This window comes from Gigantopelta aegis, chromosome 9 (genome assembly GCF_016097555.1).
Source record: "Gigantopelta aegis isolate Gae_Host chromosome 9, Gae_host_genome, whole genome shotgun sequence".
NCBI classification, from domain to species: Eukaryota; Metazoa; Mollusca; class Gastropoda; order Neomphalida; family Peltospiridae; genus Gigantopelta; species Gigantopelta aegis.
In genome coordinates this window covers 59,723,937-59,740,530 of record NC_054707.1, presented here as the reverse complement: position 1 = coordinate 59,740,530, position 16,594 = coordinate 59,723,937, and the positions used below count along the sequence as shown (strand labels likewise).

The 16,594-nt window shown below is 35.4% G+C and overlaps 1 protein-coding gene across 1 annotated transcript in view; it reads left to right on the top strand.

Moving 5' to 3' along the window:
- LOC121382358 (DNA mismatch repair protein Mlh1-like) overlaps positions 1–16,594 on the top strand; it is a 273,672-nt gene that overhangs the window by 150,147 nt on the left and 106,931 nt on the right. Inside the window, exon 10 of the mRNA XM_041511944.1 lies at positions 6,542–6,635. Within this exon, the coding sequence (XP_041367878.1) occupies positions 6,542–6,635 (94 nt within the window). The remainder of the gene's footprint in view (positions 1–6,541; positions 6,636–16,594) is intronic.

Genomic DNA, 16,594 nt, shown 5'->3' with positions numbered 1-16,594 from the left:
TATGGCTTTTAAAAAAAGATGCTGTACCAACAATTTTCTGCGACACAAAACAAATGACAACAAGCCGACGCCATCCACACCGAAACGACCTTGGGGTGCATATCGTCAATGTCCCAAATTGCGTTATGCTTTCAACTCCGGTCAGTTTGTTTTCTCATGCACGGTTCGTGCAATCATTGAGATCCGATTTGTTGTAGTTTGCATCTCATTCATTTGTGAGATTTTTCTTTACAGTTCGAGAACATTAAAACAATAAAGTACAGACAAATAAGTATCTATAGCCTAGTCCATCCCATCCTACACAAATGTAGGGTTTTTTTGTAAAAAAAAAACAAAAAAAAAGAAGCTAATTTTCTATGCATCTTAGAAAACAATCGGCTCAGAAATAAATGACTTGTAAATTCCATAGTATGAAAAAAGGCGTTCCCTGTAAAACATACTATAAATACATTAAATTAATTTTCTCAGGTAATTTCTGTATTAATGCGACTGACCCACGGAAATGGACACCAATTTCGGTCAAGTTATCAACCGGTTACAACTGGTAACAAATGTTTTGTCAAGAAAAAGAAAAAGAAAAGAAAAAAGAAGAGTGAAACAACAGGTTCAAAATCCATGAATACCATGGGAATTCCCTGGACCCATTTAATTCAAATAATTGTTTTAAAAAGTTATTGTTCTTATGTCACCGGTACAGTATGACAGCACTTCCACACCCTATCTATAAACTGTCAGCAAGACATAAAAATTGAAGCACAATAGTCTTAACAAAGTGGTGGTTCATTCTTCCCGAAGTGACCCACTAATATATCTTAACAGTATATGCAAAGAAATATTTAATAAATAATATAAATGAATATTTATTTTTAAATGTTAGATTGGATTCTCTCACATCCCTTTTCTTCAGTTATGTCTTGTTCAGTGCCATCTTGATATATGTCATCCAACATTCAGATGGGATTCTGCAAAACAAAAAAGAAAAAAATATTTCATATAGTCTGGATAGATCTGCTATGTAATTAGCAATTGTTTAATGTAAACATTTAGTTCTTTCTATTAGTTTTTAAAGACTAAGTTAGAGAATCACAGCCTACCAAGTTTCAGATGTGGGAATCAAAACTTCAGGAAAAAACAAACTTTCAGTTAAATTTTCAATTTTACTTCTAAAAATAATAGTTTAAAAAAATATTCAATCAAATCTCTAGGATAAACGTAATTTTTTTTATTAAAACAGACTTTGAAATGTTCAATGTTGAACTTTAATTTTAATTAAGAAGAAACCAGAAAATAAAATACATACATGTATATACATATATTTTTAATCTCTTAAGTTCTGGAAACTACTAGAAAGAATCATGCAAATAACTATTTATAAATTTCTCTGATTCAACTGATTATGTTTCCATAAGTTTCATGTATTTGTATGTACATGTTGAGGATATTAAAGCTGGATGATCAACTTTAATAAAACATCAGTCAGACTGATTTGTTCAGTACATGAACCATTACAACATGTATGTATCTGGAGATATATTATAACTGGTGAATAAATGAAAACTGTTTAAAATGTCAGTCATTACAACTGCCCCCATTTCCCTTGGGCTTTTAATTAGCACTGTGTGAAGTAAATTAATTACTCCCAGTCTGCTAGAAGTAGAGATACACATCCTTTTGATTAGACAGGTACAAAGTGATCAGGTGACAACTCCCATTCTCCTATAGACATTTTATTGCCCCAATTAGTGGAGCTATGTAATCCCTTTGTAAGGTGATATATAAAGACTTCCAGTGTTTGTGAATTGCAGAAGTTGATACATAAATTATTTTAGTTCATTTAATCAAAATACAATATATATATATATATATATATATATATATATATATATATATATATATATGCTTTTCAAGTTGGTTTTATCACATAAACTGTTTTAACTCTTTTCATTCTGCAACACATTTGTGAATGTGTACTCCAATATCTGAGGTTTCTGGAAATTTATGCAAGAATTCGCAGTTTTACTTCAAATGACTATAAAATATTTATTTATCAAGTTATGTGTATAAATGTATATACCATTTTGTTTGTAATTGAATGCTCTTTATAACTGTGTAATTTACTTTCAGTTTTATGCAATATTTATATTTTATTATATATATTATATATAATGAAATGGTATAATTTTGTTTGGTAATTGTGTATTTTTTGTCTTGATGTCAAAATATCTCAATGAACATCTGCTGAAAGAGGTAGTTTGTCAGCATGTTGATTTTAGGCAATTCATTTGTGGACATTCTGGTGTAAAAATTTCTAGGATGCATCAATAAATAGTAGAGTTATGAATAATTCAAGCAGATATGTCAAAAGAGCTCAACGGTTGTTTTTTTACCATTACAATATAATTTTACAAAACATCATGCATGGTAATTCAGGTATCTTTATTATACACTCACTTATCAAAATGTGAATCCATGTTGATTTTCTCAGGGTATCTGCAAACTATTTACACTTGAATGGTCCATGGAATTAACCAAAATCTGTCCAGCACCCGAATTTTTAAATAAAATATTTACAGTTTTGTCACTTTATATTTACACGTAGAGGTTTATCACTTTACACATGTGGGCACAGGTAGGTTCTGACAGGTTCAAGCACAATAACACCTCATAATGTGCTTGGATTGACATTCAAGATGAACAGGAAGTTGGCACTGAACACATCCAAAATTTGTTGCTCCTGGTCTCTGTCCCTTTCCTGCTGTCGCCAACGAACACTCACGACACACTTTTCATTTGGTGAATTTTTTTTCAATCTTATGTTCCAGCACTGGCCTTTCAACATTACACACCATAATTGCCTTTATTGCTCTGGTGTCACCTATTAGTTCTTCTGATAAGTCCTCAATAAAATCCTGGAAGTTGGGCCAGCGATTCATTGACTGAACTGGATACTCATCCTTCGCACATATGTAGGCATTATGCGCAACTGACATTGCCACACTGAAAAAAATACGTCTCCACTATTTGCGTGAGCGATGCTTGATCATGTAGTAATGTATCATCTGATCCATACGATCCACACCTCCCATGTTTATCTGGTAGTCACTGACAATTGCCGGTGTCGTCACAATTACTTTCTGTCGGGCATTGTTTCTTCTTGAAACAGTTCCAGTATTATCAGGCGAATGAAAATTTGACAAGAACAGAACTGGTTTCGTATCTTGCCAAATGCAGCAAGTTAGATCATCTTTCTGGGCAACTTTGTACTTGTGTTTTTCAAGCTTGGTGTTCTTTGGCAATATTCCAATGAGTAAGCCTTTTCTATTCGCCCTAATAGTTCTGCAGGCAAAGAAACCATGCACACGCAAATCATGAAACAACTCGGGTTCCTGAATAAAAATTGTCCATGTAAACATGTGCATTGCTGCCAAACAGTGGTATTCTCAAATCCATAGCCACACGGTGTGACAGACCTTTCTCTTGAACACCCTCATCTTTACCAGTGTAAATCTGGAAGTTGTACAAGTAACCAGTATCTGCCTCGCACAATGACCAAATTTTCACACCACACTTGATAGGTTTTGCTGGCATGTATTGTCGAAATCCTAGTCTTCCTTTGAATTTGATCATGCTCTCATCCTATGAAAACTGTCCATATGGCATGTACACAGACTGAAATTTTTCCAACAAATAATTTACAAACCAACATATCTTGAAAAGTTTGTCCGCATGTTTATCGCCTTGTGGTCCCAATTCTTCATTATTTTGAAGATGTAGATATCGCCAAAGTAGGTTGAAGGTATCTCTTGGCATTATCTGGTTGTAATTGGTCTTGAATAAGCTTTTTCCTACACGCCAGTAGTCATTTCTGGCAGGCAGTCTCAGGATACCCATTCCAAAACATAATCCAACAAATGCTTTCATTTCCGGAATGTCCGTCGGTTTATAATGTGGGGCAAAGGTTGGTGGAGGATTTTTATCCCGTTCCTGCATGGCATAAATGTTTGTCTGATTCACAATGTGTTGCCACATGTTGTTATCCCAAAAGAGTTCAAAATAATCGACTGCACCGGCTTCTTCTGGGTGGACACAAAGCAGACCCTCTCTTTTTCTGAATGCTTTCGCTTTCGCCCTCCGAGAAAACTCCTCGTAAACCCATTCTGGTTGAAAACCTTCGAAATTATCATTTTCGTCGTCGGCATCGGAATCAAACAGCTCGCGAATCCAGTCTTCATTTTCCTCTATCTCCGTGAAATTGTCGTCTAAAGATTCATGATCCGCATCAATATCACTCCTGTCGCTTGATGCGTCAGCCATGACACTTTTCGAAACAAAGAAATCGCGAAAATTTCCGATAAAAACTTGCAAAATGTTCAACAAAATACTCCTTTACTCAATTCAAATATGGTAGCAAACCAGAAGGAAGTATGCTTTACAAAACTGCCGCAGTGAATTATGGGATACTTCCGTGGATATAAATAGATACGGATATCCCCAAAGATAATCCCCAACTATGCATGCATGCGTATTCCGAATGAAAAGTAGTACTACGCACGAGCGCTTATGCCGAATGAAAAGAGTTAATGTACATTGATGGCACAAATGTTCCTCCATTGCCGGAAATGGAGGGGCAGCTAGTCACAATGATCAAAATTATATTTATTAAAAATTATAACGTATTAATACTTCCAAGCTATTAATTGATCATATGGATTTAAAAACTTCAAAATTTGCCGTGACATGAAAAAAAGATAGAAAAATCATGTTTGTTGGTAACAGAGGGAAACCACAAGTATATTTTAATTAATTACTACATTTACTTATAATATTTAAATGTAAACAACAACACCAAACCTTTATGTGACAAAATAACTATAATCAGCACTATAGTTTGAACTATAGTTGTATTCACCAAATGAAATGTCTATGCACATGCATTAACATAAATGAAGAGAATTTATCAGACAAAGGAATGCCGCCATTTTGTCTATTTGAAAATCCAACAATGATTGTAATGCATGGTTTTTAAATGAAAAACATGAAGTGTTAAAATTAAAAAATAGGTGCTACATGTAGTCAGATACTTACCAAATTAATCTAAGGATTTTGCACCTCTCATAATAATCCCTTGTTCTATCTGAATTCCTGATGTCATTGTTGTTGTGTTTGTTTTTCTTGGGGGGGGGGGTTGATTTTTTTTTTTTTTTTTTTTTTTTTTTTTTTTTAAGTTAATTAACTTTTTTTAATATATAAATACAAATTAGCATTAATAGATAAAATAAATCCATACTGTAATAAACATTGAAATGGAGCTCACCACCTCCACCCACCCTCCCACCGCCCTCTGCCCTACAGCTACACTTTTACAGATATTTATTGTGACAGGTGATGAGTCTGGAGGGTCTATTTAAGTGAGGAGGTAGCATGGGATAATTATAATCATATAGCATCATGTGTATTAATATTAATATTAATAATTTTTAAAATTATTATTGGAAATACTATCAAATTCTGTTACATGTATGTTTGGTTGTTATTTGCATAACAAGTACTTGTTGAAAAGAGGTAAATTAATTTATTTTAGATCTGTAGAAAGGTCATATGTTCATAAAGGTCATATTTTGTAGATCACATGATTGGGTGTTTTTTTAGCTCCGTGCATGTACAGGGGTGGTTGTGTGTGTGTATGTGTGTGTATGTCTATATGAGAGAAAGAGAGAGAGAGAGAGAGAGAGGGAGGTAGGGAGGGAGGGAGGGTGGAGAGGGTGGGTGGGTGGGTGGGTGGGTGGGTGAGTGAGTGAGTGAGTGAGTGATCTTTGAAAGTAAAGGTGTTTTGTATCAAATGTTTGACCTCCACATAGTTCAAGATATTCAGGTAAATATAACCAGTATGTCCCACATGTGTCATAATGATTTCATGTGCACAACAAATGATGTAATTTTGTGAAGCGATGTCCTAACTTAATGCAGCTTCCCTAGTGTAAACGCTTATCACAATAACGTCATGTCAGAAAATGATGTTGTTTCGTCATCTCTTTTTAGTTACGTTTGAAACATTTTGACATGATCTTAGCTTGTTGTTCATGAAAATAATATATTGGATGTTGGTAATAAAGAAATTATTACACTCGCATGTGAATCATTCTGATTTTACGAATCTGTGTCAGGATTCATGTAATACAGTGAAACCCCTCTAAACCAGACACCCTCGGGACCAGATCAAATGTCCGGGTTTAAGAGGTATTTGGCTTAATGAGGTTAAGTTTTTTACTGATTTGAAAAAAAGGACCATGAAAAATGTCCGGTTTTAAGGGAATTCCGGCTTATACAGAGGGTCCGGTTTTGAGGGGTTTCACTGTATAATAATCCTGACACTTGTTTGGTAAAATCAGTATGACACACAAGCTTATATAATAATCTCTATTTATATTTATTTATTTTTATTCCAGGTAGACTTTTAGTATAGATATACCTGATTTGTTTTAAAAACAGTAATTTTTAACAATTATATTTGTATAATTATATATATTTATTTTTGTTCCAGATAGACTGGTTGAATCGTTAAATCTTCGAAAAGCCATAGACACAGTCTACCAAGCTTACCTTCCCAAAAATACTCATCCATTTTTGTATCTCAGGTAAGGTTTAATTTTTCTTTTTCGTAATTTTTCTTATTAGTAGTTGTTAAAAAGTTTGTTTTGTTTAACAACACCACTAGAGCACATTGATTTATTAATCATCGGCTATTGGATGTCAAACATTTGGTAATGTTGATATATAGTCTTAGAGACATATAGTCTAAATTTTTCCATTAGTAGCAAGGAATCTTTTGTATACACCATCCCACAGACAGGATAGCACATACCATGAGAAATAGCCCAATGGGCCCACCGACGGGGATCAATTCCAAACCGACCGCACATCAAGCGAGCGCTTTACCACTGAGCTATGTTCCGACCCCTATTACTTGTTAAAGATCCACCAGCATGTGTGTTAATGGATGGAATGTTAGATATGTAACAGTTTGAAATTCAGTACCAGCTTTATTTTGTGATGTGATTATTCTTTTATCTCGACACATAGTTTTTTTTTATTTGAACTGGTTTTATGCTCCTGGTTTTAAATGCTATTCTCCTGTTTTTATGTTTAATTTTCTCCTGACGATGTCAACATTTTGTTTACGAAATGTGGAGACTTGTACCTTGTGACTCGACTGATTCTTTAAGCAGTTATATATCTGTTGTATATCATTATACCAGCTTGCCCCTGGTTCACAAAAGTCATGTAATATTAACAGATTAGAAATCTATAGAGATTAATGACTGTTGTATGCTAGGTTTATTGACCACGGTGATCTGGTTTATGTCACAGTATTTAATTTTGCTAACAGAATTGGAGTTCGGTTGTATCTGCCTGCAGATACTAAAAGAATCCTTCGTATGTGTCCATGTGGGACAGGGCTTTTCTACCAGAGGGTACATAATTTGTTGTCAGGGATGAGGCCCTGTCCCACATGGATACATAATGGAGGATTATTTTTTTCCCCATCCAGTAGATGAAAAACAAGCATTTTGGGAAAGCGTGAAAAACCTACATTTTTTTTTTTTTATCTTACAATAAAATAATCATAACTATTGAAAAGATTGTACCCAAAAATGATTTATACTAAAGGTAAAAACTGAAAACGATAGTATAATTTCATTATGACAGCAGGTTTCCTTGTTTTTATGAAATATAAAAAGTATTTCTTGCGTTATTTTGCCGTTAATATCAGCTCAAACAATAGAAGTCACGTGGTCATGCAAGACCGGTTTATTCTGCATGGGCAGACGTCATGGAATACGCCTATCTGGCATGGTTAGGGATGGGAGAAAGTATATTCCCACAGTTTAACACCCACTGTATGTACCGAAATCACTTTCACATTATACTGAATTGACTTTTATATTGAAAGTGGCTGGTGTTTATACTAACATAACTGTCTGTATGATCCAGTTACTAAATATCAACAAACTGAAATATTTTTAATAAAAATGACAACCAGTAACAAATTTTGTTTTAATGGTAATTAAAATCGGGTGAGAAATTATCTGTTTATATTTGTACATGTATCAACAAATCGCAGCCCATGCTTATAAACTCAGTCTCTAATGACGTCACGTGCATACAATTCATATGGCGTTGTCATGACATTACAGTTCCAGACATTAAACTCTAAAAGTTTTATAAGCACCAGGCCATGCAGGGTTAATTATGGTAATTTTGATTTTGATTCCATTTTGATTCATTAATTATTTCAGTTCTGAATAGCAACTCGAAATAAGGCTCTGGATTATATATGCTCTATCACAATAACACTTCAGCAAAGGTTATTTAAATTTGAGTCATGGCTGCTTGCTAGGACAATTAAAAACACCTGTCATACCTGTAATCTATAATTAAAATGGCAAAACCAATCAAACCCTTCTGTCACATGATCCAGGGCAACCGGTGCTAATTGCACATTAATATCATGGCTGCTCCAGCTTTTCTACATATATAGTCGATGATTAATACAACAATTTTCTCGAGTGATGTTAAACAAAACAGACTTTAACCTTTGCTATCACTAAAAATACAAGACTAGCACAAAACAGATTAACTCTGTATACGGTCCTGTTAGTCTACTTCTTTTCGTCTTCTTCTTCTTCTTCTCCTTCTTATATCATCAGTGTTTGACAGTGATTCACAACTATATTCAAATGAGTTTTGCCCTGTGCTAGTTTCGATATAGTAAACTTGCCTTGGATTAAGTGGAAGTCCTCTTTGTACCTGTACAAGAGGGATGTTTTGTTACGTAAATAATCTCCTCGGGAGTGGCTGTCATCCCTATTTCAACGTCGCAGACTGGTACTTCACACTATTGTAACTTTATCCAGATGTGTTGTAGGTTTGTAGATTAACCAAATTCGGTGTCCATTTTTCCGATTCAAACTAGGGTCTGTGACTTTAAAATACAGATAGGAGTTTACTGTCTCCAAGAAATACAGATAGGAGTTTACTGTCTCTAACAACTCCATGAGGGGTGGGACGTAGCCCAGTGGTAAAGTGCACGCTTGATGTGCAGTCGGTCGGCAATCAATTCCTATCAGTGGGCCCATTGGGCTATTTCTCGTTCCAGCCAGTGCAAGGCCGTGGTATGTGCTATCCTGTTTGCGGGATGGTGCATGTAAAAGATCCTTTGCTGCTAATGGAAAAGGTAGTGGGTTTCCTCTCTAAGACTATATGTCAAAAATACCAAATGTTTGACATCTAACAGCTGATGATTAATAAATCAACGTGCTCTAGTGGTGGTGTTGAACAAAACAAACTTTAACCAAGAACTCAAAGTTTGTCTCCTTTTCTCAAACGGTTTTCCCTGATTGAGTCAACAACGTTGCTGTGTTTTCACCAATCAGCAGTATAATTATTGCACAATGATGAGCTGGCAAGACTGTTGGTGATGGTATCAAGAGAATTGTAATGGCTAAGATGAGTTCTGCGAAAGTATGCTGGCCTGATTAATGGCTGATGGGGGATGGTAGCAGTAAATTGAGGGAATACAAACAGTATGTAGTAAAAAGGAAGTTGGTGGCATGTGAGGGTTTGGCATTAAATGAAGAGAGTCATTAATCAAGGAAGGAAGGAAATTTTTTATTCGACAATGCACTCAACACATTTTTTATTATCGGGTTATATGGCATCGGACATATGATTAAGGACCACACAGATATTGAGAGAGGAAACCTGCTGTCACCACTTCATGGGCTACCTTTTTTTTATTAGCAGCAAGGGATCTTTTATATACACCATCCTATAGACAGGATAGCACATACCACAGCCTTTGATATACCAGTCGTGGTGCACTGGCTGGAGCGAGAAATAGCCCAATGGGCCCACTGACGGATCGATCCCACACCGACCGCACATCAAGTGAGCACTTTACCACTGAACTATGTCGTCCCCCCCCCCCCCCCATAAGTCAAGGATTCACTGTATGAAGAGATACTGAATTACAGATGAATCCATTTGTGCCCAGTTCTCAAATTAAGTCCCATTATTGTTGTCACATGGCCAGTGATTTCGAAACCAAACTTGGTCTGCTTATTATCAGAACATAATTGTAAATCACTTGGACTGGAAAATGTCAATTAGTTTGTCATGTGAATATCCCAAGTATATCCTATTAAATTGACCTTGTATAATGGAAGGAAGGAAATCTGGACTCATGATTGACTTCAGTGAACTGCTATACATGGCTTGATAGAGAGGAAAGACTTTAAAATGTGTAAATTGATATAATGGCAGACCTGTCAACCTTAGTCAAGAGAAAGCAGGAGGTGTGTGTTGAAAAAGCAGGAGATTTTTTAAATTCACACAATTTAACCCAAAATCGCAAGATTTAAAAAAAACATTATTACAATAAGTTATATGAATACTATATAATGTCATATATACTTCTTAACCTTAGATCTTGGCATTAAAAAAAAAATAATAATAATAATTATTAAATTTAAAAAAAAAAAATTTAAGTTTAAATATTATTATGATTTAATACATATTTAAAAAAATAATAATATTTTATCCAAAAATGTTAAGAACATGAACAAGAAATAAAACATTTAATTAGTACATTTACGGTATTACACTTACAGCCTTACAGGTTGCATTACATTATCATTTGTGGTTAGTGTATCTAAGTACCAAAGAAAGAAAGAAAGAAGTGTTTTATTTAACGACGCACTCAACACATTTTATTTACAGTTATATGGCGTCAGACATATGGTTCAGGACCACACAGAGTTTGAGAGGAAACCCGCTGTCACCATTACATGGGCTACTCTTCCGATTGGCAGCAAGGGATCTTTTATTTGCGCTTCCCACAGGCAGGATAGCACAAACCATGGCCTTTGTTGAACCAGTTATGGATCAATGGTCGGTGCAAGTGGTTTACACCTACCCATTGAGCCTTGCGGAGCACTCACTCAGGGTTTGGAGTCGGTATCTGGATTAAAAATCCCATGCCTCGACTGGGATCCGAACCCAGTACCTACCAGCCTGTAGACCAATGGCCTGCCACGACGCCACCGAGGCCGGTCCCTAAGTACCAAAGACAAATTTATATAAATCTTATAAATTAATATTCAGTTTTTACTATAATGAGGAACGGTGGCGTGGTACTTATTTAAAATCATTATAATGATGCAATAAACATTGTATTTTCATTAATCATAAATAAAACCTCATTACAGATATCGTGTGAAATATACCGGAATTATACCCATTTCCGTGAGTAAATTTATGTCAGTGTCAAACACAACATTTTTTAATTGTACAAAAATAATTTCTTGAAGTGTACCCTTATAACCAACATTTTACTGCACAAACATACAAAATTAACTGACACAAGTATGTTTATACAGCTAATTGGTCTTTTCGTTGTCTTGCTGTGACATGTGATTGTAACATGCATCGTGTGTATCGCTGTCAACTCGGAGTCTGGCAGTTCAGATTCGTCATAGTTGCATTATGTAATCCAGTGGGAAGACATTTTACAATTCAGAGGTGTTATTAGAACTAAATTGGATAGGTTTTTTTTTTATATGGCAACACTGAATGTCAATACACAGCCTGTTGAATTAGCGGCAACACGCTTCGTAGCCATTACGATGACAACAATTTTTTTTATAATAACACGTCATTTTATAAACTCCATGTGCTTTTTTAACAATATAAATAGGCTATCCCACAATTCTCACTTCGCCAAAGGTTAAACAGTCGGGACAATTCGGCCTGTTACATTCTCAGAAACCAAAAGTAGTCGACAATTTCCGAATGAGAAAAAAAAATGCAGTTACTTCCCTTATGTTATTTTGACAAAAGAGGATCAATTTTTTTTTATGCTTACAAAAATGTCATTTAACAGGAGAAATTGTCTCCCGCACAGAGAAAGGAGATTTGATCAAATACCGGGAGACTCCCGCGGAATCCGGGAGGGTTGACAGGTCTGTCTAATGGTTCTTGCCGATACTCTTTTTTTTTTTTTTTTTTTTTTTTTTTACTATAATCCACCAGCAATTGTCTTATGTTAACTGCAGTAATTAGCTGTGAGCCAATCCAGATTCATGGTTATTTATATAGGTGGATCAGAGAGCAAAACTCAAGTTTCATTCATTTATTTTAACTTATTTTCGTGATTATATCCAATTGAGGTTCAAGCATGTTGTTCTGGGCACACCCCTCAGCTATCCGTTTTAGTGGTTAATTGTTAGCAGTAAGTGAGAGAGAAGTCAGTGTAGTGGTCTTACACCTACCCACCGAGTCGTTAAAACTCGCTCTGGTTGGAGCTGGTACCAGGCTGCGAACCCAGTATCTTTTTGTCTTATGCCCGATGACTTAACCACAACACCATTAAGGCCGTCAACTCAAGAAACTTAGTAAATAATTAATAAGACTGATTTGTGTAAAAGTGATATTTGTTGAAAAGTGATATTTTCACTGAATTTAAGAACAGAGAAAATATAGAAGCACTTTTTACATTTTAGATTGAACAAGTTCGTGCTTCAGTTACCTCCCATGTAAATTATTACAGCCAGACTGTGGGAACTTTGCTCTGGACTCCTTCTAGTGATGTGGTTCATTTACTCGTTTCCATACCTTCGGACATTTCTCTTTCCATGTTATATCGTTTCATACACGGCAGTAAAAACTTATCATCAATTATCTTTGTCTTTTGTGTATCACAATAACTTTTGACTTTTAGTATAGTAGTCGTTAAAAAGTATTGTAAATCAGAAAATTTTAGCGAGCATAAAATGTTAGCGAACTTAGTAAGGTCATTCAAAACACTAATATTACATGACGCTAAATTTAAAGAGACATACCACAGACTGTTCCAAAAGGTTTTTGTGCAATTGTTTTGTCTGTGATTAACTGAAGGGGCAACAATGGTTATATACTATTGATTAAACCAATAGGATAGGAAACAACAGCAGTGAGTTAGCATGCACATTACTGCTATTTTGTTTTTATTAAATTCAAGATGTCAGTAAGCTGCATAACGTCAAGATTCGTCAAAAACATTATTTCAGCTGATCCTACAACTTAAGCTTATTCTTTTTTTAGTTTCTGATACGATGACCTTGCTAAAGTTCTATGTCACTAATATGTCATTTATGTGGATTTTGGTAAATTTTAAGATGGCTGATATTTTATAATTTATAGTATCTACTAGTTGGGAAGATGCTACAATAGCAGTACACTTAGGACAGGATCTGATATTCTTTGATAATTATACAAGTACAGGCAGATTTTCAAATATTTAAGCAAAGTCGGTCCTTTTTTTTTTTTAACGAATGCGATATATAGAGGATATTTCATGTTTTTTTGTCTAATATGATTTATATCTTATCTCGTGAAGTTTGCAATCATATCTCACGAGTCGCACTTATGGAACGAGAAATACAGGTTATGGAGACGAGATCCAGTCTATTTTAGAGGGTATTTCCTCATTTTAACATCACAGATGCTTGCTGAATTCAGATGTGTTACAGGTTTGTAGATAAATCAAACCTAGAATCCAATTTCATGGGCAGAAATTAGCTATGGTCTGCATCTTTAATCAAATATTCACTTTCTTTCTTTTGAGGGGGAGGGACATAGCCCAGTGGTAAAGCACCCGCTTGATGTGCGGTCAGTCTGGGATGGATCCTTGTTGGTCGACTCATTGGGCTATTTCTCGTTCCAGCCAGTACACCACGACTGGTATATCAAAGGCCGTGGTATGTGCTGTCCTGTCTATGGGATGGTGCATATAAAAGATCCCTTGCTACTAATGGAAAAATGTAGTGGCTTTCCTCTCTAAGACTATATGTCGAAATTACCGAATGTTTGACATCCAATAGCCGATGATTAATAAATCAATGTGCTTTAGTGGTGTTGTTTAACAAAACAAACTTCTTTTTTTTCCACTTTGGTACTATAAGTCTGTACATCCCATTACTAGTTACATCCAACAGCAAGTGGATCACTAATATATCACTGAGTAGGGATCCATAGTCAATATAACAATTAAGCTACATCCAACAGCAAGTGGATCACTAATATAAACCGTGAGTAGGGATCCATAGTCAATATAACAATTAAGCTGTGTAGGAAGGCAGTTAACAGACAATTGTTTTTACTGAATTATGTTTTACCTTTACAAACTTAAAAGGCGAGTGTGGGTAAATTACTTTTCTGCTGGTGGCAGTGATGACATCAAATTTTGCATTAAAGTTTTTATTTTATTTTTTAACATGCATTGAGATGAACATCTAATGGATGGAACTATTAGGTTATGGTAGGTTGCTCACTAGAGGGCGTATTCATTGGAACAAAATGGCTGTGCCCATTATATATAACAGCCATCACATTTAACCGTTTTATTAATTAAATAGAATAATAATTATACTTGTTGATATTAACCAATATAATATGCATTATATATTGTTGAATATATGCATACCAGTCCATTAAAAGCCTTGTTTAAGCATTCCTTTAAGATTTACTACCAATAATATTTTTTATACAGAATTATTGGGTGGGGGCTAGAGGTCTCGCCCCCCCCCCCCCCCCCCAGGCCTCCCTGATCTGCCATGTCTAAATAAACATTCTGCTCAAAAGAAGTATACCCAAAGTAATCAAAGCCAAACTAAGTACAAACATGTTGACCTCAAAACATTGTACCACAAAATCAGTGAATTGTCAACAACTGTTTATTTATTTATTTATTTATTTATTTATTTTTAACTTATTTTCGTGCTTATATCCAATTAAGATTCAAGCATACTGTCCTGAGCACACACATCAACTATCTGGGTTGCCAGTCCAGGACAGTGGGTTAGTTGTTAGTTGGTTAATGGTTAGTGAGAGAGAAGAGGGTGTAATGGCCTTACCCATTGAGCCCTTAAGAACTCGCTCTGGGGTTGAGCCGGTACCGGGCTGCGAACCCTGTACCTACCAGCCTGTATTCCGATGGCTTAACCACTGTGCCACTGAGGCCGGTCAACAACTGTTAATAACATTACTGCACTGAAAAGACCTTGTTATATTCAGAACAAACACAAAACCTTTTAGCCCAAATTAGTGAGATTTTAAGCCTTGCACCTGTTGCCTGTGGGGTTTTTTTAAAATCATGGTTCAATGTTTTGTACAAATATGGTCATCAGTGTGTCCATGATGAGCTGTTTGAAAATTAATTATCTTACATTGACATATTATAGACTGATCCCTACCCAGCAACCCCTGCGTGTGCTGTAACCTCAAAGTGGTGCAGGGGTGTAACATTCTCTTTGAGAATGGCCAATACAGCACAAAATTGAAGTTTTGAGTAAAATTCAGTATCCGTAAAATTCTGTGATATTTGTGTTTTTGCATAGTTGTTTACACTGTTTTTGTTTAAGTCTTGAATTTTTGTGTTGATGTTGATCATCGCTTTATTTGTTTGCATTGCCATAGTTTGACACCCAATGGCCAATGTATTTTTCGTGCTGGGTTGTCGTTAAACATTCATTCATTCCCTACCCAGCAATCACATTTCACATCAAAACCCAGTATTTTCACAAGAGTTTTTTCTCCTTAAATTTACATTGTAAAATGGCAGACATGTACATTCAACTTTCAGTTTTACATGTACACTGGATAATGTAGCAATCTGGTGATAAATGAAGTTGTTGACTGCACAATATCGTGCTGTACAGTCTATAAAGTTTAAAGTTTGTTCTGTTGAACGACACCACTAGAGCACATTGGATATCTAACATTTGGTAATTTTGACATATAGTCTTGGAGAGGAAACCTGCTACATTTTTCTATTAGTAGTAAGGGATCTTTTACATGCAACCTCCCACAGACTGGATAGTACATACCATGGCCTTTGATATACTAATCATGGTGGTGAGAAAGGTGATCAGGCATCAGAGAAGTGCTTTATTACCACTGGGCTATGTCCTGCCACCCCCCCACCCCACCACCACCACCACCACCACCCCACCCCACCCCAATGTTATACGGTTATAGTGAAACAGTCTTCACGATTGACTAAGTACACTTTCTCTTTTGATTGGAAATGGGATATTAATGTGCCAAGCTGAAATTCCTAAAAAAAACATTTTTGGTTCAAATATTGTAGATACAGTGAACCCTTTCAAAACCGGACCGTCTGTAAACCGGAAATCCCTCAAAACCGGACGTTTTTCATAGTCCCTTTTTAAATATATGTGCAGAAAAGAACCTCTGTAAACCGGATACATTTTAAAATTGAACTTTTTACTTGGTTCCCTACGTTTTCATGCTGGGGTGTCGTTAAACATTCATTCATTCATTCATTCATTCATTCATTGGTCCCCTGCGCGTCGAGTTTAGAGGAGTTTCACTGTATTAGCCATTCATAATTCACATTTGCTGAAAATACTAAATACTTTAATATTTTAAAGACATTTTTCATTGGTCGACTTATAAATGGATCAATAAATTTGGTTATGTTTTCAGGCCTTGATATTATGGAATCAAGATTAATAGGTGCAGATATTTTAATTTT